A 24,193-nucleotide genomic window follows, 5' to 3' on the forward strand; every position below is an offset into this window, starting at 1 on the left:
GCCACCTACTAAATCACGGATGTCACTTACGGCAGCACCAACACATTCCTCAGAGCCCTTCTGCTCAAGCCCTTGTCAGCCACAAATCTGCTCCAACCAGTGAGATGCAATATGCCTATGCTGGAAAGTGTAAGAAAGAGTGGTAAAGGGGGGAAGAATATGAGAGAAAAAACCTTGCCACCTAATCTACACTTTCTTCTTCCAAAATACAATCTACCTGTCAGATCTACTTTCAGTTATCATCTTGTTTATAAAAACCACATACAGGAACTTGCTTAAAACATAATACCACTGAGACATAGAAGTCAAGCTATCAAGACATTAAGCTTGATCAATAAATTACTTTAATCATGTATTGATCACATCATCTATTTTAAAAATAAGCGTAACAGCCCCTCTGGTAATATAAAACACGAACAAAAAGAGTATACATTTCAAATAATACCTGAATTATACCTCTCCCCAGAAATCCTAGACTCATCCAATAACATTGGCAATTCACAGAGGCTGTCTATTTTTCACAGAGTACATCAGCAACAATAAATTTCTGAATCAACCTGAATATTTTTGATGACAAATTATCTAAAAAAGTCTTTTTGCATTGTGGTAAAACTTAGACTTAGGTCCTTAACTTTTTAAATATTAACCTTTTAAAAAATATGTAGAGATGAAATACAATCCTTATGATATTTATATGGTTTATATGTATACGAGTCTGATTATGTAAGAGCAAAAAGTGAAAAAAAGATTTGTCGTAAGGGCAGATGAGACCAGCAAACAAGACCAAAATATGTTTCAAAAGACAAGGCTTGCAATTGCTAAAGCTGAAGGCTAAGTTTTTCAAGACTGACTAGCAAGTTGGGAAGCCTCATTTTTTGTATGTCCTGTAGATACACCTCTAATTTTCACTAGAGGTCTTGGCTTTGGCACTCCAAATTGCAAATGCTGTTCGAATATTTTATCTGGAAAGTGGAATTAAAGGCCAGAAAGAATGAATGAGTTTTGTCGATTTTATCTATGGTGAGCAAGTCGAAGGAGCAGACAAAACTGCATGTTGCAAGTTTTGAACTCAGCCATTTTCATCTTCCGAGTAGAAGGCCATAAGAATAATACAGGAGTTGGGTCCACTTGCATGAAACTGGAAAGCTATGACCACCATACCAGGCTAAGGCAGCTGCAGAGAAAGAGTCCCAGGCGATAAGCAAGATTAATGCTGCAATGCAAGAGCTAATGAATCTAGTCTCATTTAATTCCCTTCAACTTGATCATATACTTTGCCTGTAAAGTAGTTTCTGAAGAGCTTAGCTTGGCCCAGAAAAATTAAGAATACTGTGCCAAAATAGGAGAAACAATATCAAGTCAGCTTTTTGCTTAGTAAACTATGCAAAACCTTACTGTACAATTAAGGTACACAATCCAATTACTAAAATATGTAAAATTTAAATAATAAACTTGTAGTTTGATTAGATGAGGATATAAAAGCTGTGGTAGTAAAGTCAACATTTGAATCCATCAAGTTTATGAAAATTATACTAGCAGACCATGCATATATTACTTAAGCATGCAAGCATTACTAAAGTATTCAACATTTATTAGGGAAAATAGTGGAAGTGTTGTTTTCATCCAAAATCATATCACATATAAGCATGACCTCTGTCACCTCTGTAGTGCTAAATAAGTGAGCTTATCATGCTTAGTGGCAAATGACTTTTCAGTAATTTTCATTGTTTACTAGTTCCCGTTAAAGAAACTTTCAGGACATTATTTTTCATGCTGCAATGTATTAAAAGAATCATAATTTTACTCATGCAAACAATGACCAGCATTTTTTTCACACAGAAAGTGCAAAAGAAGGTCCACCATGCCAGTCTGCCTAACTCATGCTGAACACAGAAATGTTGTTTCTGAGCTATGAATGCCTGGTTCTATGAGAGAATGTTTCTAAGTGAAGCTATTCAGGTTTCTGCCCTGAAGCTTTCTCAGTTTGCAGACTTCAGCCTTTACTGGTTGCAATAGAAAAAGGAAATGCAAAATCAAAATTTCAGATTAGTCTTTGTATTCCATTTGTAAAAATGCATTCAGAAAAATATCTATTTTGAATCCGAATGCACCAAAACAGATGGAGTATGGATAATTTTCTCCCATGTGCTCACGTTTCTATCACAAGATTGTTTCATATACACAAAAGCAAAGGGTCATATATTATGCAAATGGCGAATAAGAAGAAATGCAGTATCAAGTCTGAGAACCCATCATGTGTAACAACACCTTGAGGGCCACTGTCAATTGCTAAAAGAAAAAAAGGTGGCTGCTGCCTAGGGATGCATATCTGCTCTATTTATGGCCCTTCTGCTTCCTTTATTATCCCAAATTGACACATTTTCCTTGATCTCTTTCTCTTGCTCCAGAGATCCATTCAAAGGTTATTTTCCCAATGAGGAAGCAAGGCTTTAGGCAGGTTTGTTATCCTGAGTTTAGCAACTGTAAGGCTAATTCATCCCTCCACTTGGAGGGGAGATATCTGCTCATCTGCTGACCACCTTAGTGTTTTTTTCAAGCCTTCCCTGTGGCCTTTGGCAACAGATTTCTGTCTCCTGTTTTCATATCAGGCAAGTTAGGCTATCTCCTCTAAACCCTGACAAGCAATGTCCAATTGCTTGAGGGTTTAAAACAGTTAAGAAAGACATTGTTTCTTTTTTTTTTTCTTTCTTTCTTCTTAGTTGCTGCTATTAGCCTTACCCTCATGTTTCAGTGAGTTTTCTCCCAGCAGGGAAACTGCCTGCTGCAGGGTGCTTTGTTGCTTTCATAAATCTCTAATTAGGTCCCTATCTGATTTAACAAGAAGTCAATCTTGTCCCCAGTCATCTTGAAAGCTTTACAAATCTTTGCTTTTTGAAGATCCCAGTGAGAAAACAGCCTCCTACCTATCCCACAACTAATCTTTTCCACTTGCTTTGAAGGTGTGTCCCAATACCCTAACCTCCTCTCTAAATAAAATCAGAGCAATTAAATAGGAAAACATTGTAACATACATTTCCATGCTCAGAGGATGTCTGCCAGAGGGTTAGGAATGGTTCCTCGCTGAGGATAAGACCCCTTACTGGCAGCAACAGGGTTCATTAAAGCAGGTACAGCTCCATGATGCTTTGGCAATATCAGGATATTATTTGAATTTCAGAACCTTTGGGGTTTTGTTGGGATTTTTTTGTTTGGTTGGTTTTGTTTTTTCAAAGGGTTAATTTACTTTAATGTTATCCAGCAAGAACAATTCTAGGCTTGACAAAAGAGGGCCACCAGTGGAATTTGCTAACATTTTCTTCACTCAGGTGTTGGTCTCTTCTTGCTTAGTGGGTATAGGAGGAAAATGGAAGAAGCAGCTGTTTAAAAGTTGGAAACACAGTCTGGAAATCGAGACCAGTAGAATACAAGCATTGATTGTGCACTTGAGTTCCCCCCTTGGGCTTTTAAAAGGAAATGTAACATTTCCAGAGTCTGAAGAGAGTATTTCTGTACATGTAACACAAGTGGGATTAAAAACAAGCCATTTCCCTGATAGCAAAAATTGAAACAGTCATACTCATGTTACACCCCTCCACAACTTACATGACCACTTCTTTTGTGGATTTTGTCCCCAAGGGAAGCCCATCTTAACCCAGTGGTTGGCCATGAGGCCCATCTTTCTCTGAAGCTTTCAGGTCAAGTGCCAGGGATCTGACAAGATTAATACGTCTTTCATGAAGTCATGCAAAGCACACTGTGAGAGGTGCTGCGTGCCCTCCACTCACTGGATCAGGCCAGTAGGAAACTAGAAAAAAGTGTACAAAACAGCAAGAGAGCAAGACAGCAGACTGGAGAAATTTCATGGTGTGCTTTCCTTGTTGTCACACTCTTCTCTCCACATCCATCACTTACTGCTGTGTATGACAGGAGGGAGAGCTATATGGTCAGACCTGACCTGGTGCTTTTCTATTTTTACACAAGACTATAGCTCAAAGAAAACTATTTCACAGGAATTGTTTCACTGCATACATATGAGCAGACAGTCACATAGGAAACAAATCACAGCATTTACTAACAGCCATATTAACATGAGGTGCAAACTTCGAATTTTTAAAGATTTCTTCTCCAAGCAATTCTACAAGCACTGTTGAGTCTGAACAGGGAGGAAGGAAGGGCGGGAGACACAGCTGAGAACATAATTCATGTCAATAAGAACTTTGGTTCTTGACATCATTGAGACAATAGACCCAGAAGTAACTTCTATTGCTATGACATAGCAGTAAGTGCCAAAATCCATCAGAAATGCACCTGTATCTCACATTTAGCTATCACCAGGAATTAGTACTACAAATCATTAGTACAAAAAGCTAAAAAACCCACCTGAAATCATGAAGGACAAATGTATTGAATGGTAATCACTGCATCTTTACAAGGCCAGAGCCTCTGTTTAATACTGAATGCAAAGAAGACGACAAAGATCCAAAGATGCTGTCACACAGCCTGTAGTGATCCCGACTGTGAAAGCCAGTATCTGGGTGACTGAGCTTGAATATGTTTGTTAAAAGTATTCTCAAGGTTGAATTTTCACTTTTTCTTGTGAACTGTTTGACAATTAATTACTGTTGCTGTCAGCAAACAGCACTTTTATTTCCCTCACTTGAATATTTCAGTCTTCAGTGTTGAACATTGGAAGGGAGCTGGAGCTTGCATCTCTGCTGCGCTAAAGGGCTGGCCAGTCTCGGACATGTTCTCCCATCATAACCAGGTCTGCTCTTCTCCTCCTCTTTGGAAAGTCAGCTGGCTCATGCTTCCTCAGCATTGTTCTTCAGGCACGTTTTCCACTCACCAAGACCACACTTGTGCAGCAGGATGCCACTGGCATGGTTAGGCCAGGCAGGGTGGGAGAGAGAGGTGTCTTTGGCCAACATAGCAGCACTGGCAGAACCTACCAAAGTAGGTGATGCTCCAGCAATAAAATTACACTTCTGCTGGTGTAATGTGTCTATAGCTGTCCAAAGCAGAGCTTTGCCTGTGACAGTGTGTGCATGTAATGAGTGCTTTCCAGGTTGTAGTTTTTACCAGTATCACTAACATACGCCCCATGCAGTTGGCCAAAACACTCATGGAACTTTATCCAGGATCACATCCAGCTTTTTTATGTGCGCATATCTCTAAATATCAAAGCTAGCCACCTTCTTCTAAAAGTAACACTTGGGACATCACCAGTGCTAAGGAGGAGCAATTAGGATATTGATGTGCAAATGAGCGGACTGACTAAAATCTCAGGTTAACTCTAATTTAAAAGCTACTTGGTAGAGAAATTGTCAGACACAGCAGGTCACTTCTTTGGAGCTTGGTTTTGCATGTCAATACACAGCATGCTCCCTCCTTAAAGGTAGATGGTAACTGAAGAAGGAACATAAGGTAGCCAGGGGCTCTTTTGAGGAAGGTCTTTATGAGAACAGAGATTTAATTTGGGGGGGTATAAGGTCTGTGAGTAAAGACTTTGGAAAATTCCTACATATTGAACATGCAGACTAACAGTGGAATAAAAATGAGATTTGTCACCCAGCACTGTTGTGGAAGCGCATCAAGTGTATTGCAAGGGGCTCACCCATGTGCAAGACATTCTTTTGATCTAAATCAGAAGAAGCAAAGTATAAAACCAGCTCATCAGCACACTAAAGGGTCAGGAATCCTGTGGAAAGAACTGTAGACACATTCACACATTATAGCAATACTGATGTCATGTGTGACAGTGATGAGCTATAAAGAAGGCGTTGGAGGGATGCACCCATTTGTGATCCCACATACAAAAACCCTATGAATGAAAAAACCCAGGAAATCTATTAAGATATATTGGATCTGTTAAAAAACTTGCATTCCACAATAAGATAACAACAGAAAACTGACATTTCTGCTGCCTGGCTCTTACCTCCTGTTAGGTACATTGTATTGTTTCCAAGCAGTGACAAACAAAATTGAACATTTCTCCAAAGGTCACGTCTATCACAGTTTTTATTTTCTCATTTGATTTAGTGTTTTAGGGTCTTGTTATTTATTCTATTTTACCTATTCGGTGAAGTAAATCATTCCTCCTCTGGATAGAAACCAAATGTTATTTATAGAGTTGAGTGAATATTTCACAGCAAATAGCCTATCAAGTCAATTCAAATTTTCCTTCTGTTCATTATTTGTTTATGATCAGCTTGCTATTTGTTATGTCAAATTAAGGATAGTAGTGCAGCCTAGATCAATGGAAGGTTTAGGCTGTCATGCACAAAATCATCATACTTCATCAAGTTACAGCAAATGAAATTATTGCCAGTTGAATTCTAAGTATATTCTGCTGCCCATTAGCACAAAAGTTTTCAAATAGGACATTGCCACTACATTCAGGGTGGCCTGGCAAAGTTTGCCTTTCACCTTGATTAAGACTATCACGACTCACAGGGCCCCCTACTAAGGGAAACACATATTTGTAGCACCCAGTACGGTGTCAGACATCAGCTCTTTCCCACAGTAAAAAGCATTAACATTTAACGACTCTGCATGCTAGGAAGAATTTCTGACTTAGACCCCTAACTATTTTCAGTCTGGCTCCTTCTACGCAGCTGGTTTGGCCACCAGAACAGATCTTTCACCCAGAGCCTGTTTTTTGCTGGTTCTGGTTACTATAGCATGAATAGAAGAAAGTTTTATTTTAGAAAGGATAGTTTACTCTTTCACTGAGGACCCGGGCATCTCTACAGTTGTGAAGTGGTCCCTTTGTGGGCAGAACGCTACAGTGAAGCCACAGGTTTCTAACCTCACCACAGGGTAGAGGAGCATGAAGCCATCTCATTGCAGGCCAGCATGCTTGGGTGTCTGTGGGAAACACCTTGGTAGAGGATGCACAGAGAACCAGAGCTTGGTCCCTGTCCCTCCCCAGAGAAGCTCTGCCCTCAGGAATTATGCTAACATGTGCTTTTGTACATGACAAAAAAACCATACTGCGAAGAGTCCAACAAGGGGCCATGGAGATGATGAAGGGACTAGAGCATCTCTCCTTGTAAGGAAAGGCTGAGTGAGCTGGGACTGCTCAGCCTGGAGTGGGGGCTGAGTGAGGATCTTATAAATATATATGAATACCTGAAGGGAGCATGCAAAGAGGATGGAGCTTCTGGGCTCTTTTCAGTGGTGCCCAGTGACAGGACCAGAGGCAATGGGCACCAACTGAAACACAGGAGGCTCTGTCTGAAAATCAGGAAAACTGAGCACAGGCACAGGTTGCCCAGGGATTGGAGTCTCCGTCCTTGGAAATACTCAAAAGCCATCTGGACATGGTCCTGGGCAACTGGCCCATTCTGGGATTCTGTGGTTCTTCCACACACCTGAGGTGGATTCTTCCACACAGGGGTGGCAGACAGCTACTCGGCATAGTGGTGGCTTCAAATTTCAGCAATGGGTTGTCCTTGTTTACCTCTTCATCTATGACAATGTTAAATAGACCAGGTTCCTAATTGTGACCCTGTAATTCCTGACTTCTAGCTATTTAATATTTGGCTACCTTTCATCAACAAATTTGTTGATCTTAACTCAACTTTCAAGTCCAGACAATTTGACTCTCTGTTAATTTTTGAGAGATCCTATCAAACAGTAATACAATTCAGAAGTCAGCTATACTCTTCATATTCACTATTTCTTGCAGAATTCTTTGGTTTAATGATACAATCTGATTTTTATAAAACACCTGACACTTTTTGTAACTTGAAGAGCCACATTCCAATTTGAATTGTGCCACAAAAATTAATGTGGGAGAAAAAGTCCCATCCTACTGAAACAAATGGTAAAATTTCCATTGACTCCAGAAGCACTCAGATTTATTTACTTGCTTAAGGTAGAACCATGTCCACCTGGCACAACTCAAGTCAAAGATGGAAATAAAGATATGTGCATGTATCAAGAATATCCACTGCAGTTTTTCTCCTTCATATTCATAAAAGTACAATACTTTGCAGGTCTGCCATACAGCACAGCTGATGAACATGCCTATGCTATGTTAATTCTTCCCATAGAGGTAAGGAAGTCCACAGGAAATAGAATTACCTTCAATATCATATGCTTTTTAGTAAATACTTCAGCAACATTCTTTTAGTACAGTACAATTTGTTAGCCTTTATGGCATGCAGTAAATTAATAAGACCTACACACTGATTTTTATTACTTTAGGTAGAAAGATCACAGCCCTCTCAATGTAACTGAGCAACTGTAAATTACTGTTAACAACTACATGAGAGAGAAGGAAGTAGAAAAGTCACCTCCACATTGATGATTGTTTCCCATTTTTCCTTTGTGGGTTTTAGGAAGGGAAGCTTTCAAATAAAATAAAGAAATAAAACAAAGGGGAGAGTAATGGGTTGGAAACCCTGTATCTCTACCAAAGCTGCTGGGGACTTTGTAGCTCACCATCAAAGGAATTCCTTACAACTAGCAGGATTGTCAGCCATTATGTTGTTAAAATACATTTTTCATGAATGTAAATGTATTTTGAAATCTTTTAAAACCCAAGGTCATAAAAACAAGCCCTCACAGAGAGCAGTTTTTAAATCAAGTTAATATATCTTGTTGCCAGAATAGTAACCTGGTTAGCTCCATAAGAATACAAAGCTAACTGAGTATTGCAACTCCTGTATCAGAAAAACAACTATTTAGGCCAGTATCAGTATGCTTCCCAGAGTGAGCATTTACAATATGCAGAATATGGTCACAGACATGACATTTCACCAAACAGAAAATACATTTCAGTATGGATCTCACTTCGGATGACATAAAGACAATCCCCACAGAAGTCCATGAATGTGCTTGGATACAAAATCAATGTCAGTAAGAAGAGGATCAGCTCCACACTGCTGGAAGGCTAAGGCTTGCGATCTCACACTGATCTGATATGGCACAGGTAGAATAACAAACAGAGGTTTACAGAGCAGTGAAAAATCAGCTCCTCTGAAAGAACATACAAGATCTGTCTACACCAGCAGCACAGTAGGAGCAAATCTGGAAAGCTACACAGTTGGTTTTGAGGAGCCAGTGCCCACGCTGCATGTGTTTTGTATCTGGACCTTTCTCCAGACCAGCTGCAGCCTGGTCCTGTGCACAGAAGGCCCATGAGCAAGTCAGAATGCCAGAGACAGACCTGGAGCACCATCCTGCTCTGTAGCTTCATCCGAACAAAAACCCACTCACTTACTCTGGAATCGCTCTGCAATGTGAATCCAAGTATGGTAAATATGGTCAGAAAATATGCTGTAATGCAGGTTCCTGCTCTGGACTACATCACTGGTTTAGGCACAGCCTTAGAGACTGATATTGGTGCAGCTGTTTTTGAAGTATGAGTGAGAGAACACTTGATGCAAACTTAGTCAAAAAGTCAAAAAGCCAATTCAGGGAGCAGGAGCAAGGTACAAGATGTTAAAACAAGAGTGAATGTGGTGACATAAAATCCAACCTCCTTAATGACTTGACTACACAGTGTGTATAACACCTGTGTGAGTATTAGGGGTTGCAAAGGTGCAAGAGAAAAAAATGTGGTTCAAACGGAGCAGGAGAGCCAAGGGAGACAAAACACACTAGTTAACAAGGAAAAATAAAATCATAGTAATGGCTGGGGCGGAACCATATGCTGCCTTTAGGGATGAGAATGATGTGTCTCTGTGGATGATGTTTTGGGACAGAGAAAGACAAGCACATTCAGGTGTGATGGAAGAAGTGAGGAGGAGACCACATGGCAGAGTGGCTATGGGAGGAGGCAAATGAGAGACACTTTGTACAGACTGTGATCTGGAGGCAACAAGCAAAAGAGAACTGTCAGAGAGGGAGAACTGAGAACCAGCAGCAAAAGAACCAACAGAAAGGTCAGGTTTATACAGACTAAACTGAAGACGTTTCTTTGTCCACCTTGGAGGTGCCATGAACCAATATGAGCAGATATAGGCACCTAAGAAGTGGCTGAAGATGGAAGAGAGTTCTAGAAAGCTCAGAAAGGTGCAGGTACTGCTGGACATGTGGGACAGCTGATGTGTGAAGGCATGCAGGTCCCTGAGCCCACTGCCACCCGTGGTTGGACTCTGGTCATTGATAGGAGTTGGGCTGGCAGAGAAGGAGGCAGCAGCTGTAGAGCTGAGGGGTCAGGCACAGCAATAGAGGATGTCCCGCCTTGGATCACAACTTTGTCCCACCGGGTTCCACTCTTCACCTGCAGCCATACTCAGTACCCAGGGCATCAGAAAAGCAAGCCTCGCAGTGCTTTGCAATGCATGTTTGAATAGATGTGGTCTAAAGTGGCTAGAGACGAAATAATTTTCTGCCTGCTATTTATATCCTTAAGCATAAGATTTTATTATGGCTTGTTGAATAGCTACACATTTTACCGAGCCCTTTAAAATAATTCCAAGAATTTGACACACTGGTTTCCAAGAAGAGAGCAAAGAATTCCAAAAGGTGTTTTACATGCTGTGAAATTGCAGGTTCTTTCCTTTGTTCTAAATTTACTAGTAATTAATTTCCTCTAGCAATCCCATATTTGAATCTTGGCACTATAAAACTGAGGGGCTGAACACAAGCCTTCAAAGGTAGACGGCTGACGGGCTGATGCAGAGTGCCCTGTAATAATGCAGATTTTATTTTTTGAGGAAGTGTTTGGGTAATGTTCTCATGATAGCCTAAGTGAAAAACTAGCATCTGACTGATGAAATAAATAAAAGAAAACCAAACAGGGATTTACAGGGAAGAGTTTCTAACTATATTTAGCCTGTCCACGGAAATGATATGTATTTTCCTCAGTTCAGCCTTCCACCCTATATTTTCAGGCACAAAGACACTAACCTAAGTTTACTTTCCAAGCAAAAGGGGACACAAAATGGAAATAGTGTAAGCAGTGAAAAAAACAGATTCATAACATTTTTCACTGTTACTAGGGTAAGGCAGAACTACACGATTAACTTCCCTGTGTCTAACACCGGTATTCTGTTTTAAAACACACATACCTACGTTATACCCTTATTTATATACCTGTCCCCCCAAAGTTTGTGAGATCTTTAATATAGAAAGAATCTAGTCTATCGCTTTTAAGACCTTTCCAGCTGCAGCAGGCTTGCGCTGAAACGGCTCACACTGGTTTCAGCAATACTTAGTGGTTTTTTCCCCTTTTGATATTTCTGTCTCCCCATCAGAAATAAGTTGCAGTTTTGCTGCTTGCTTGATTCAGAAGAAAAGCAAACCATTGGCCAGGCTGAAATCAGCTGAGAAGTAACGCACTCTAAAATGTGAAAGCCACTGAAGTACTATAGCTCTTCTATACTCTAGGGTGAATCTCACCATCTGCTATGTTTGTGGCTGAGACTGACCTCCCTTTGTATTAGACAAAAGTAATTGTGGGGATCAAAAGAAGTTTAAACAGGGAAAAATGCCAAGTGCCAACTTTGCAGGCTGCACACAATTTCTGCACACAAACCAGCAAGCATCCATGAGGCATTTATTTTTATTCAAAGGCGATGAGTATTTTACAGCCTAGCGAAATCCTCTTCACTGAACACTTCAGCTCTGGGATCCTTCTCCCGCAGATACAAGCGTCTGCTTCCCAATTCTCTCCCATGTACGCTCTTTATCCAGCCAAGGATGAAAGCCACCAACGAGCAGAGAGAAGTAACTCTTCTCCAAATTTCCAAGTATGAACTATTTTTCTAATTCCCACACTCCGGCACTAAAGAGGCTCAGCAAACATGCCAGACTGCCAGTCACCAATTGCCTGTTAACATCTATGCAGAGGAAGGGCACTATTTCCAAACCAGGATCCTGCCCCTTCTCGCAAAGCAATTTTCTACTGAGATTTCTTACTAAGAGGAACCCAGTAGCTTTCCTGCAAGTAAATAGCTCGTTAAGGCTGGGAGTAGGGTTTGTGTGCAAAGACTGTCCTATGCAAATCAGAGCTGATGAGCACTTAACTAATCTGTTTACAGACCAGAGCTGCTGGGCAGGCCTCAGCGATTTTCTATCAAAGCAAGGAACCATTCTTTATGGGCATCTGGTTGTCCCTGAATTGGTAGTTTAAGCATATACCCTTGCTTCAAAGAAAGATCAAAGGATTTATTACTTCTAAATGAGTGCATTATTTCCACTTACTACTTTCTTGTTTGCAATGTGTTATTAACAGCACCATGGCAGGGTTACCTTAAGACTCGAGTTTCTCATAGATTCCTGAACGTGATTCTAGATATTACACGTAGGCTATAATACGCAGGCTGTTATATAGATGGAGAAGGAAGCAAAATACCAGCAAACAGATTAGAACACCCACTTGTGGAAAATGGATTTAAAAAAACCAACAGAGCAAACCAGCTATATTTTAATACAAGGAAATTACTATCTTTCATTTTTCCTGTAAATGTAAACAATGAGTCTGTTTCAAAATGACAGCCATAGATCAGTGGACAGAGCCAGTTTTGGCTCCTCTTCATATGAAAAGAAACACACATCGCTCCTACTCTCAGAAAAAGCTGAGATACCACAGTCATGAAGTAGCACAACGACCAGTTCAATGAACAAATTCTTATTACCCCATAAATGCCTGCCATCCCCATCCTTTTGGCTTACTGTTTATAGCTCCGTTTACTTATTAAGTCTGGAAGAAACAAGGGAGACACATTCATTATGTGCTTTCTGGCACTATTGGGAGCACATGGAAAGCAAGAAAGACCTAACATCTTATTTGCACGCTCACTGAAAGCCTACAGTCAGCTCGGGCACAGCACTGGAAAAGGAATTTTCGGGCGGAAGCGCAGAAGTAGATTCCAGGCAGCCAGGGCCAAGGCAGACAAAGCTGCCAAAACTAGAGCCACAAGCAGCCCCAGGGAGAATTTGGAGAGGCTGGTGTGATGTTTATTGCTCAGACAGCAGAGCTGGGTGGTGCGATGTGGGACAGGAACTGCATTCTGCTGGCTGTGACTTTAGCGGTGGTATCTAAAGATGCATGCGGACTCAGTGTCTCTGTCTTTATCGTGGTGCTGGAGGGAGTAGATTGCGGTTTCCTTATCTGTTTTACAAGGAACCACCTTCCCCTGATAGACTAGTAGGTCGCACAGCACAAGATGTTGCCTGCTTCTCCTCTTTTATTAAACACTGACTCCGTTTGCATCCACATAAGCTAACACAGTTATCTACCCAGGGACAAGCAAAGGAAAAAAGTCATAGTAATAGGAGGTAGGGACTGGATCCAATGGCTTTCCACTGAGAGTAACATGTTGGCATCAGGTCCTGTGACCTACCGATCTCCATTTGCTTAGCAGTGTTTTTCTTCCCTTCTCCTGACAGGGACCAAAAATTGCCTATTTTTGAGCATGAACAGCAAATGTAGCTGTAACACAGCCAAATGCAGGAAAAAAATTACCAATTGCCATACTGTGGGCTTTTGGTGCCATGCAATATATAGGTTCAAACAAGGTAGAGCTTGTATGAAAACCTTGTAGTAGAAATGGAGAGGAATCCAAGAATATCTTAAATCCATGTGTCTGAAGCTCCAGCTTCAATCACCAGTGAGTGATTGAAGTTAGTCTTTTTTGTGGACTGCAGACTGACGGCTGCGTGACACAATTACACAACACCAAGGGGACTGACTTGTTCTAGGCATTGTACAAATGGAGGAAGAGAAAAACGGCACAGACTGCCATGATGATGCTGTAGAACAGCTAACAGCTACAACGTCCAATGCATTAGTCTACTAAATATTGGTCATTGAAAGCTTCCGGGCTCTATAGCCATGGAATAACATGACTGGAAATGAAAAATGGCCTACTATTGCTGGCCACAAACTAGCCAGTTTAGGTACTAGAAACAGCCTGTCTACAGAGCACTGCTGCCCCAGTATTTACCCAGCTTCCCAGGAAGCCTCTGGGACTAGAGAGCTGTGCATATACAAACAAGCTAGCTTACAGCTGGCGCAGGTATGCCTGCAACCAGTGATTACAGCCCAGTTAACACTGTTAAATCATTTGGAAGAAAGCACTCAGAACAAAGTAGGCAGCTCAGAGATTTTAAGAAGTATACCTTAAGTTACTTCCCATATCACTTGCTTCCCTACAGCTGTTAGTGCTGTAAGTAGCCTGCATAAATCCAAGCTAGTTTTGTCATGCATCTCAAACTGGAAGACAGACAGCAGCAACACTTGATTTTGGCCAAATAATGCTTACATCTGACCACATTTGAAGGCTATTACTTTTGTTTTACTTGTCTGATTACACCTTTGAATTTCAACAAGGCAAAATACAATTCATTTCTTTTATAAAAATATTATAGGGACTGAAATGTATTGTAACAATATTTGCAGTTCTTTCCGGGGTAGCTGCATTACAGGTACGTGCAAACTTATCTTTTTATCAGTTGTATTTCAGTTGGTTTTGTCCAGCGCTCCAAGTCTTTTTGAAATCAGTGAACTTCATAAAACATATGCTAGCACATTTATTATCTCCATATACAGCATTTACTTTAACAAACAGAACACTGTCATCATTAATGGAGGCTCAGTAAAACTAAATGAAGAAACAGACTGAGTTACCTCTGACCTCAAATGAAAATCCCGACCTCATCTCAGGGTCAAGGTCAAAAGGAAGAGTTGGGTGTAAATGCAGAAAGAGCCAGACGGCTTTTAATTATACAGTAGTTATTATGAGACATTTAGTACTTTAGAAAGGTTTATCCACCTGTTTCAATTTACCCCAAGTGCTCACAATCCATGATGAATGCCAAAACAAAAAAAAAAATCACTGCCATACGGATGCCTAGTTCCATGTCATACATCTATTGAACACACCAACCATAAAAATATTAATTCTTTGTCCACCTAAGAAAACTTTGTAACTGTTGCTATTATTCTTATTGGAAAAAAATTAATGTGTAACTGTGCCAGCAGGCAGGACGGGTTGTGACAGATCACATATAGAAAGCAACACATCTTAAGAATACCAGCAGCCTTTAAAGACCATACATCCATTATGCTGTTGCACAGAATGGCAAAGACATCCTTGCTACTGAAAGCCTGAGCTTTTCAAAAGCACCATTTATTCTAATTTGTAGACATTGAACTGAACTTCTCCCACTACTGAAATACAATTTTTTGGTTTTGCAAGGCTTGCAGTAAGAGCTCTAAGAACTTGATACTGAAGTCAGAAAAAAGGCTTCCCCTCTGCAAGTCCCCTAAACTTTAAGAGGGTCTTGCCAAACCTTAACTCTGAAATACTGCAGAGAACCCTAGCTCCACCTGTTGTGTCAGTGCACAAAGAAAACGCAACAGAGGTTTCTGAAGTGCTTCAAAGTTTCCACAACTTATTAGGCAGCCTTGTAAAGACAGACAATATTCTCAACTTTTCTTGAGAAAAGCTGAACTATATTTTTATATGAAGGAGGAGAAGACAGTGAGGATGATGTAAAGCCAAACTGAAAGCAACAGATATCACTACCGTCAAGTTAGTACCCTCAGAGTTGTGCCTGGATAGATCTGGTCTTACAAATCAATCTGGTGGACTAAAACCATAGAAAGACATCCATTGCATAAATACAGTAGCCCTTGTACGATGCTAGCCCTTCTCTGCTTGCTCCAGGGGCGGCCCCAGTCTTTCTGCTCCATAAACTGTTTAATAAAATCCTCTTGTGGCAAAGAGCCAGAAGATTTAAACAGCTGAAAAGACAGGTAGCTCTGTTCTCAGGGAGGCAGGGACAGCAGCTATTCTGACCACCTCAGCATCTCTCTCATCTGCTGTGGGACAAGGCTGGGATGGAAACTGGCAATATCAACTTCAGCAGCTCGTGCTGGCTCCTTCCTCTCACAGCCACCACCCCATCTTCTCATAATCCTGATGCCAGTAATGTGGCACAATCCCTACCAGAGGGATGTGCTTGAGCTCCTCTGGAGCTGCATCTTGGCCACATCTGCACTGGAATCACATGGGCATTCAACACACACTGTGAAATCTTGGCAGTATTGTACTTATGGCAAAATTCCCATTGATTAAAGCAGAGCCAGAATATCACATATAATACTTTTACTTGGTCAGAATACCTCCTCTTCCTCCCGAGGCTTGTAAGAACCATAAATAAAGTTAAAGCAATATAGTACTCAGCAGTTTTAATAGAAGGCCTCCTCTGTTAAACGACCACCAAAAATAGTTGCTGAAGACGGGTTACACTGAATCATAAATGAGAGAAGGCTGCTTAGGATTTTTTTTAAAACCATCACTACTTTTATTGGTTGTCAATGTTTTCCTGTTAGTCAATAAATGCATTTGATATAGGTGAGTTTCCAAAGTAAGCATGATGGGAGGGCTAGTTTAACATTCAAACTCATTTAAAAAGACGTTACCTCAAGTTTCCCTTTGGGACATTTACAAAATATGCAGTTAATTTGTTGCACCTAATTTGTGTGTATGCACTGGGAGGTAATTAGTGTAGAAATTCAAACAATTTTACAATCTTTCTGTTCAACTCAACAAATTACAGTTTTCAGCACCTGTTTCTGGCAGTGACAATAGTTTTAGTACTTGCTTAATTTCCACAGACCAGAAGTATTCCCCAAGCAAGACACAGTATATACATATGCACATGCAGAATAGCCATAGCTATCATGAATACCACCACCATTATATGTATCCAGTCACATAATATTCCACTGCAGAATTAGAAAAAAAAAATATGTATTCTAATATAAATCGTATTACTGGCTTCAGGTATTGGACATCATTAAAGGTTTCAAGGCACTTTCCATAATAAGACTTATTTTAAAAGTTGTTTCTAACTTTGCCAAACTAACTGCTTGTTCTAAAACTTTACATGCTGGCTGTCTGCCCTGAAGCTGGGGTTTTGGGGTTTTTTTGTTTGTTTTTAATTTCAGCCAAAATCCTCCTCCAAGAAGGAGACCACAGAATATTTTGTTGGTTTGCCAAAATAGCATTCTGGCAGCCTTTCCTCCAACTTGAGCACCCTATGCTTTGGAGTAGGAATTTAAAATTTGATCAGAGGTTGTGGGGGAGGAGAAATGAACCCCAGGAAACCTAAGCTACAAGCCTTTGGGAGAAACATAAAAATAACAGCGAAGTTTCCACATGCTTAACAGAGACTTTATGATTTCAGAAGCTAAAAGCTTCAAAGAGTGTGTGTCTGAGCATATTCTCTTCCCTCATGGCTCCTAACATTTATGTGTGCATATAATGTCTTCAGAAAATGATTACACTTCCTGTAAGCCCAGGGTTACAGGTAAACCCAGGGTTACCAGCAAACGCATTCATAGCAAACACTGCTACAGGCTGGGGTGGACAGTAGAAGGAAGCATCTCTCAGCAGTCCTGCTGATGCCAGCCAGATCTCCAAGTCAAATACAGAGGAGACAAACTTAATGAGGACTCTCCTACAATTCCTCACTTAATCCATTATAAAACTTCCAAATGAACAAGGATCCTACTGGCAAAAACATCCTTCACTGCTTTACCCCAAATTCATTACCAAATTAGATCCATCCTTTGTATTATGTGAAGCAGGAGTCCCATAAGAAAAAATGTTATAGTATGTGATCTTGTTATCACAGGTCGAACCACACATCTGCAACTATGGTTCCACGTTTCTGTGTCTTCCAGCACTTGAGTGGTTGACTGTGCAATTTTAATAGTTTCTACTGAAGGTAGTTTTGTGCCTAATTTCTGAATGAATGCAATCCTGTAGAAACAGTAGTTTTATCAAAAGAGAAACAATTTTTTTAAAAGTAAGATTGCTCCCAGTAGTCCTACACTCATATATAACATTAACGAGCCCCAAATCCCTGAATAACCTAGAATGTCAGTTTTCAAAGAAAACTGAAAGGAGAACAGATCAACCAGTACTGTTTAAATTACTTTTGTATGTTACTAATGTGTTAAAACATAATCTCCAAGTTCTCAGAAGATTATTCAGAGACTCGAGCTAATTCAAGCACACAATTTTGTTACCCAAATGTGCATATATAAAAGGATTTGTCATACAACCAAAGTAGGAATGTAAATGCACATACTGACGATTAAGCCTAGAGCCTGCAAATAAGTCTGAATGTGAATAGTTCTAGCGAAATCAACATGAGTATTTGTATTCATAAAGCCAAGCGTGCACCTGTACTTCTGCAAGACCAAGGAGATGGTGAATGGTTAAGGCAATACATATGCAAATATATTACCATCTGCATTTCATGACAAGAGCTCTTGAAAAGCTTGGTTTTGCAAGATAATCTGTAGAAAACCAAGCAAATTGTAAAATAGGACCACAAGTTTTTGCTTAATTGTGTGCGTACAAGAATGCATCAAAACAAAAAGCAAATAATCATACAGCAATTATTTACCAGTATAGATTTTTATTTCTTTTCAAAATAATGGCATTTGTTTAGATTTAAAATACTTCAGTAATTACCTAAAACAAATGTACACTTTGTTAGAACTTCTGGCAAGTGCTGTTCTTGAGTTCTGAAAATGTGTGACAGAATACAAGAAAATATAAAATTGGGTTAGCAAAATACAATAATGGAGCTTTACAAGAGGGACACACATTCTATGTTATTTTAACTAAGTCTATCAGGTAAACATGCTGTAACAGCTCTCCACTTAGAAACGCGTGCCTATAAACTTAAGCTGCAACCTGAATCCCAGGAAAAACTCAGTACTGATCAACTCAAGGCTAGTAGGTCCAAGGAAAAAAAAAATCCATCTCAAGCTGTGTTTCTTCATTGAACAAATCTTCCCTTTTTCCATAAGTATTAATTTTTAATTTTAATAGATGGCTATATATCATAAAATCACTATATAACATTCTCTTACTATTCAAGATTCACCTAAGTTTGTAGCCATAATGTAAGTTATTTTTATATGCAGTTAAGTATTTCATAAAAAATATTTACTTATTGCATCTAGTGAAAAAAAACCTTGTATGCTTCTTAAAAAAAAAGAAATCACTGTATGGCTAATTGCCAAACAATCCTTTCCTCTGGCTTGCTTTTTCAAGAATTATGAAAAAACCCTGGAGTTCATTGTGATCTAGACAACCAAAGAAGATTAGTCTGTATGGGATCAGGATGCACAGTATTTGATTACACCCACATACTTCTCAAACAAGCTATAAGGATTAAAAAAATGTGGTTTTTTTATTGTGTCCATTTCCAAAGGACAGCTCACAAGGTTTCCTCCTCACGTAAAAACTGGAACACAGCTGAGAAGTCTTTCAGGGCATAGCCTTTTGCACACATCATCCTGTAGATCTGATGTGCCTGAGATCCCAAAGGAACTGGCGTCTTTGTGTTGGTGGCAGAAATCTGGGCCAAGCCAAGATCCTGTGAGGAGGGAGAAGAGGGAGGAAGAGGGCAGAGGGGAAGAACAGAAGGAAACAAAAAGAGAAAAAGTCAGGGGAGAAACAAGGATATAAATAGTCATGTACATATTATAGGTTATTTGGCTTCCATTGTGAAGAGAACTCTGCTGCCAACAAATACAATACTCCAGCCTTAAAATTTCAGTCCTGGAAGAAGGAAGTCTTGTTTAGTTTTTAATTTTAAAAACAGTAACTCAATGTTATTCAACAGAAAAACCTCAAACTTTGCAAGGCAGGCAACCTCCTTCAGGACAGGAGGAATTTTAAGATTCTGGATCACTATATAACCTGGTAGCAAGACTCAGACTCTTTTTTCCCACTTTGTTATGTCATCTCCAAAAATAAAATTTCCCTAGCTATTCACTTAAGCATTTCACATAGTTTCTAATGGTATCATTTTCTTGTTCGGGCAAGACAACATCTTGCTTTCTAAAAACAGGTTAAAAATCAAGCAGGAGGGATTTGAATAACAACAAAATTGAAGAAACTTAGCATACATACATTTACTGTAATGTGACCAGTTAATAGCAAAATGAGAGGCATAGGCCACTTTCTGAATATGAATGGTTTGCAGCCTAACTGGAAGGATGTATTAAAGAATTCCTTAGGGGACTCTCTGGGGTCTGCTACAACCCAAGGTTTTCTTTAATGACTGAAGATAAAGGGATACAGAGAATAATTCTACTGCATTTTTAAACACTAAATTTGGGGCAAAAAAAGGAGGAGTGGTTGCAAAGAGGATGAAGTTGAAACCTGTCCTCCAAGAGTCCTTGGTCAACTACAGCTATAATCTGAAATAAACAGGACTGAACTCAAAGGCAGGTACCAGGTACTATGACTAACTATAGTTAGCTAGAAATAGTCAGCTGCACACATGCTGGACAGAAATGACAAGCTAGGCTGGAGGATGTCTTGAATTCTGTGCTGAATTAGACATAAAACAAACCAAAGAAGGAAAAGCTAACAAGGGCCTGGATATATAAACAGATCTCTTGTTTAAGTATGAAAGTAGTGTCTGCACTCAAGGTTGCCTTCATAAAGTCTTGCTAATGAAATCGATTTTGCAGTCCACATTTCAAGAAAGTTGCAAAAAAACCTCTCAAGTGTTACTAGGAAATGTCTGGATTTTCTGCCCATCCAGGACTATGGTGGTTTATGGAATTTGCTGTGGTTTTATTTTTTTTTAAATAACAAATCTTTGATACAGAAGAACTGAGAGACTGTAGTGCTGCTGAGAGCACCTTTGGCTTCTAAGGGATGACTTACAAGACAGGTCTTTACTTTCTGTGTGTCTGGATTTGAATTAGCACACGGAAATTCAAGATCTTACCCTACTCTCTAAATGTCACTTTGATCTGTAAATCGGCTCTATAAAGGTCATTCTGATACAAATCAGAATTATAGTTACTTTTCCTATTACCCTTGAATGACTTCAAGATCTAGGAAAATGGGAAAAACATACGTATCGGATGTCACAGGATCCAAAATATTCTTCATCTGCATCAGGGCAGATCATTCCTTCTTGTCTAGCAATTCTGTTGAAAGACTGATGACCTGACAAATCTACTAACAGTTGCTTTAACCTCACTTACAATAAGATATTCCATGACATATTCCTAGCCCTCTTCTCCTAGGTTTAGAAGAACCCTCCTTGTGCAACCTGTTGCCATATTATCCATTTTATTCAACAAAGCTTAAATCATGTCATGGAACAGTAGAATGGCAAAATCATCTAACTCCAAACTAGTGAAGGTGCTTGGTTTTGTAGTGGTGACTGTGAGCTGTTTCTCTCTGAAGGGGCATTCACAGAAGCAATCCCTGAAAATTCTGAATAGAATGCTAGCACAAATACAATTTCATAAAGCAGGTCTATTCACTTTAATAATGAAACTCTGGCTCCAAGATGGTTGAAACATCAGACATCTCCTCATTAACTGAATGGACGAGGACTTCTGACTCCAAAGTGCGGGAAGTTTGTTTTGGTTTTTTAAATCCCATTCCATATATTAGAGCTTTGAAGAAAAAAAAAATACAAAATGCAAGTAAAGCTTATCTTTAGCTTCAGGTTGTGAAGTATTCTGCACCTTTTCCCTTAAGGTTGGAGATTCTTCAAGTGAAATAGTACAAAACAGCTCTGAAAGAAATTTGCTCTTTGCTGACCTTTTTGGAAAAGTAAAAATCAGTCCATAGCTTATGGCTCCTCTCATACTCTTTGGAACCGACAACATCTTCCAGATGTCTCACTGTACTGCCTATTCTAACCACTTTTTTCTCAGCTTGGAATCGGGAAACAGATTCTCTTTCAGAATCTGCTTTCAATGCTCATTTTGGAAATACCTGGTTCCTTACATTTATTTTGCAGTTCACGTAAATGAAACTGCCATTTGGAATAAAGCCCAATGGCTGTCTTGACATGAGTCAAGAATAGTATGATATAAATCTAGCTCTTCCCAGGATTCAAAGAAGACATTTAATTAGCAACTGTGCTGTGAATGAAAGATGGAACTTCTGTCCTGCAATGCCTCGGACACAAAGATGGCAAGGGGAAGTAAACTAGATCTTTTAAATGCAAAATCTTTAGAGCAGGTTTCACATTAAGTTGACTAAATTCTATGTTTCAACATCAGATTTCAGGACTGAAGAGCTTTCCAGAGGTGTCTGACAATCTTTTCTGTCCCAAACACTAAATAACAATCCTCTGGTTTTGTTTAGGAGATCCATTCCTGACAAAATATTTTTAAGAAAGCCTTTGACTTCTACCATATCTGATATGTGAGCAGTAATTTGAAGTTTAGTAACTGTGTTTAGTGACTGTGTTACTGAGTCACTCTTAGATATTTTCATTGTAGAGTACTTTCTTCTCAACCTCAGGGTTGTACCTACCTCTTTCTCCCCTGAATATAGCTTTTCTTTTTTCTTGAGTGGCAAAAGCGTGCTCCGTATTTCCCAGAAAAAAAGTTCCCACCTCAAACAGTTCATAAACTGCATGATATGTCACATACCAGGATGAAATGGATAGTAGCAAAAGTCTGTCCACAAACTAAGGAGCAGCGTCTTAAAAGATGTCACCACTGCACCAAATAATACCCTGAACATGATCACCTGTCTTGGCTACTTACTCATTCAAGTAATTTTCTGTCTATGTAGAATAACATAGCATTGTTCAACAGGCACAAAAGGAATTCAGTGTCTTTCCTTCTTACTGAAGATTCCAGCCTAAAGAAGGCACTCTTCAGGATGGGCAGGAGAGGCATAGTCAGAAGAGGTGAACAGCAATTACAAACCTCTCTGAGGAACTCTCCTCTTAGTTATCACTGACGCTTTATAACCAAAAGCTGGCACTTTCAACAGGCACAAGCCAGGCTGCTATTCCTCCAGTGAAAGGAAGATCTTTCAAGGCAGCTTCCAGAGGAGATGAAGGTCCCTCTTAGAAGCAGACCAAAAGAAAAAAACCCTTTACAAAGAAATTTAAAAGGGAGGGAAGGAAATATGTGCCCCATCACATTTATACAATGAGGTTATTTGGGACAAGAGTAAGAGTTATGAACCATGAGTACAGAGACTGCAGTGTGAAACAGGGCACAATAGCCAGAACAGATTCTGAAAACAGCATACAAGATGGAAACAAGAGTTTGAGGCAGGGCCAAGATCAGGTTGCTTATTTCTAATCAATAGCCCTTGCAAACGCCAAACAATAACCTAAGAAGTTTTATAAATCAATAATTTAAATAACACTTTATTGTCTCCTATGTTCAATGATGTGAACATGACATAAAAACTGCTGCTTTACAATATTTTAACACATCCCTCAAAGAAATGAAAGCTCCTGGTTGTTGGTCCATAAATGTAAAATGTCGCAGGCCAACCACTGAGGGGTTTTGGGCCATGCAGCACTAGCAAAATTTTTTGGTGCTACCATATGCAAAACACTCTGGACAGAATTTCACTAATTCCACTAAATGTACAAACGCACCAATTGACATAAATCAACTGCAAAACGACAAGAACAGTATCAGTAGGCAGGTATTATGTACAGGAACTCCAGCACTGTGGAGATTTGCATGACAATATCTGAGTTTGATCACCAGCTCTGAGAAAGTTATTTTAGTTTTAAGTGCTTAATTTCCACTGTATGTGGAAGAGCTGAAAATGGCCAGAATGCCTAACCCGTTGGGAGTGCTCATAAACTGTTATGCCTAAAACCTGTCCTGTATGAACTCAAATGCATCCCTCAGGACAATAACCCCAGGAAACTAATATTCAGTATGAAATTATTTCCTGCACTTACATGCTTAGATGAGAAATCTCTTCCAGGGATGGAATAGGCAATCATTGTGCTAAATATTTGCAGAAGTAGTTCAAGAGTCAAGAGTTCTATAGCTCCTTCCTCCAACTGTGTGTCCTCATCAGTGGGACACAGAGCCTTGACCTCCTTGCCGACTTTCCTCTGGCCTCTAAGAGCTTTGTTTTCCTGACCACAGAGTGACTCAGGACAGTGCTTCTCCTAGAACAGCCAAGAGCATGGCAGTAAGTGCACTCTCCTGGGATGGGACAGCTGTAGGTTACAACTTCCTCACGCTGAGAGGGACCTAAACCCAGATCTCCCACTTTCTGGACAAGTGATTTAGATTACTAGGTTATTACTCATAACAAGCACTACTTCTGCCACCCACAAAGACAATTCAGGAGAGCTCACAGCATGGTGCAGATACCTGCAAAAAAAGTCTGCTGGGGTGTGGGTTGAAACCTGTCTGCTTTCTGCATTCTTAATGGCCTTAGGCAGTAAGACA

The 24,193-nt window shown here is 39.8% G+C and overlaps 1 protein-coding gene across 2 annotated transcripts in view; it reads right to left on the minus strand.

Annotated features, from left to right (window-relative positions):
- Nucleotides 1-18,376: 18,376 nt before the first annotated feature.
- HIBADH (3-hydroxyisobutyrate dehydrogenase) overlaps nucleotides 18,377-24,193 on the minus strand; it is an 85,239-nt gene continuing 79,422 nt past the window's right edge. For both annotated transcript variants that reach the window (XM_075051337.1, XM_075051348.1), the window contains one exon: nucleotides 18,377-19,365. In XM_075051337.1, coding sequence (XP_074907438.1) covers nucleotides 19,207-19,365 — 159 coding nt within the window. In that variant the 3' untranslated portion in view covers nucleotides 18,377-19,206. The remainder of the gene's footprint in view (nucleotides 19,366-24,193) is intronic.

Source organism: Buteo buteo, chromosome 2, assembly GCF_964188355.1.
Source record: "Buteo buteo chromosome 2, bButBut1.hap1.1, whole genome shotgun sequence".
Classification (NCBI taxonomy): domain Eukaryota; kingdom Metazoa; phylum Chordata; class Aves; order Accipitriformes; family Accipitridae; genus Buteo; species Buteo buteo.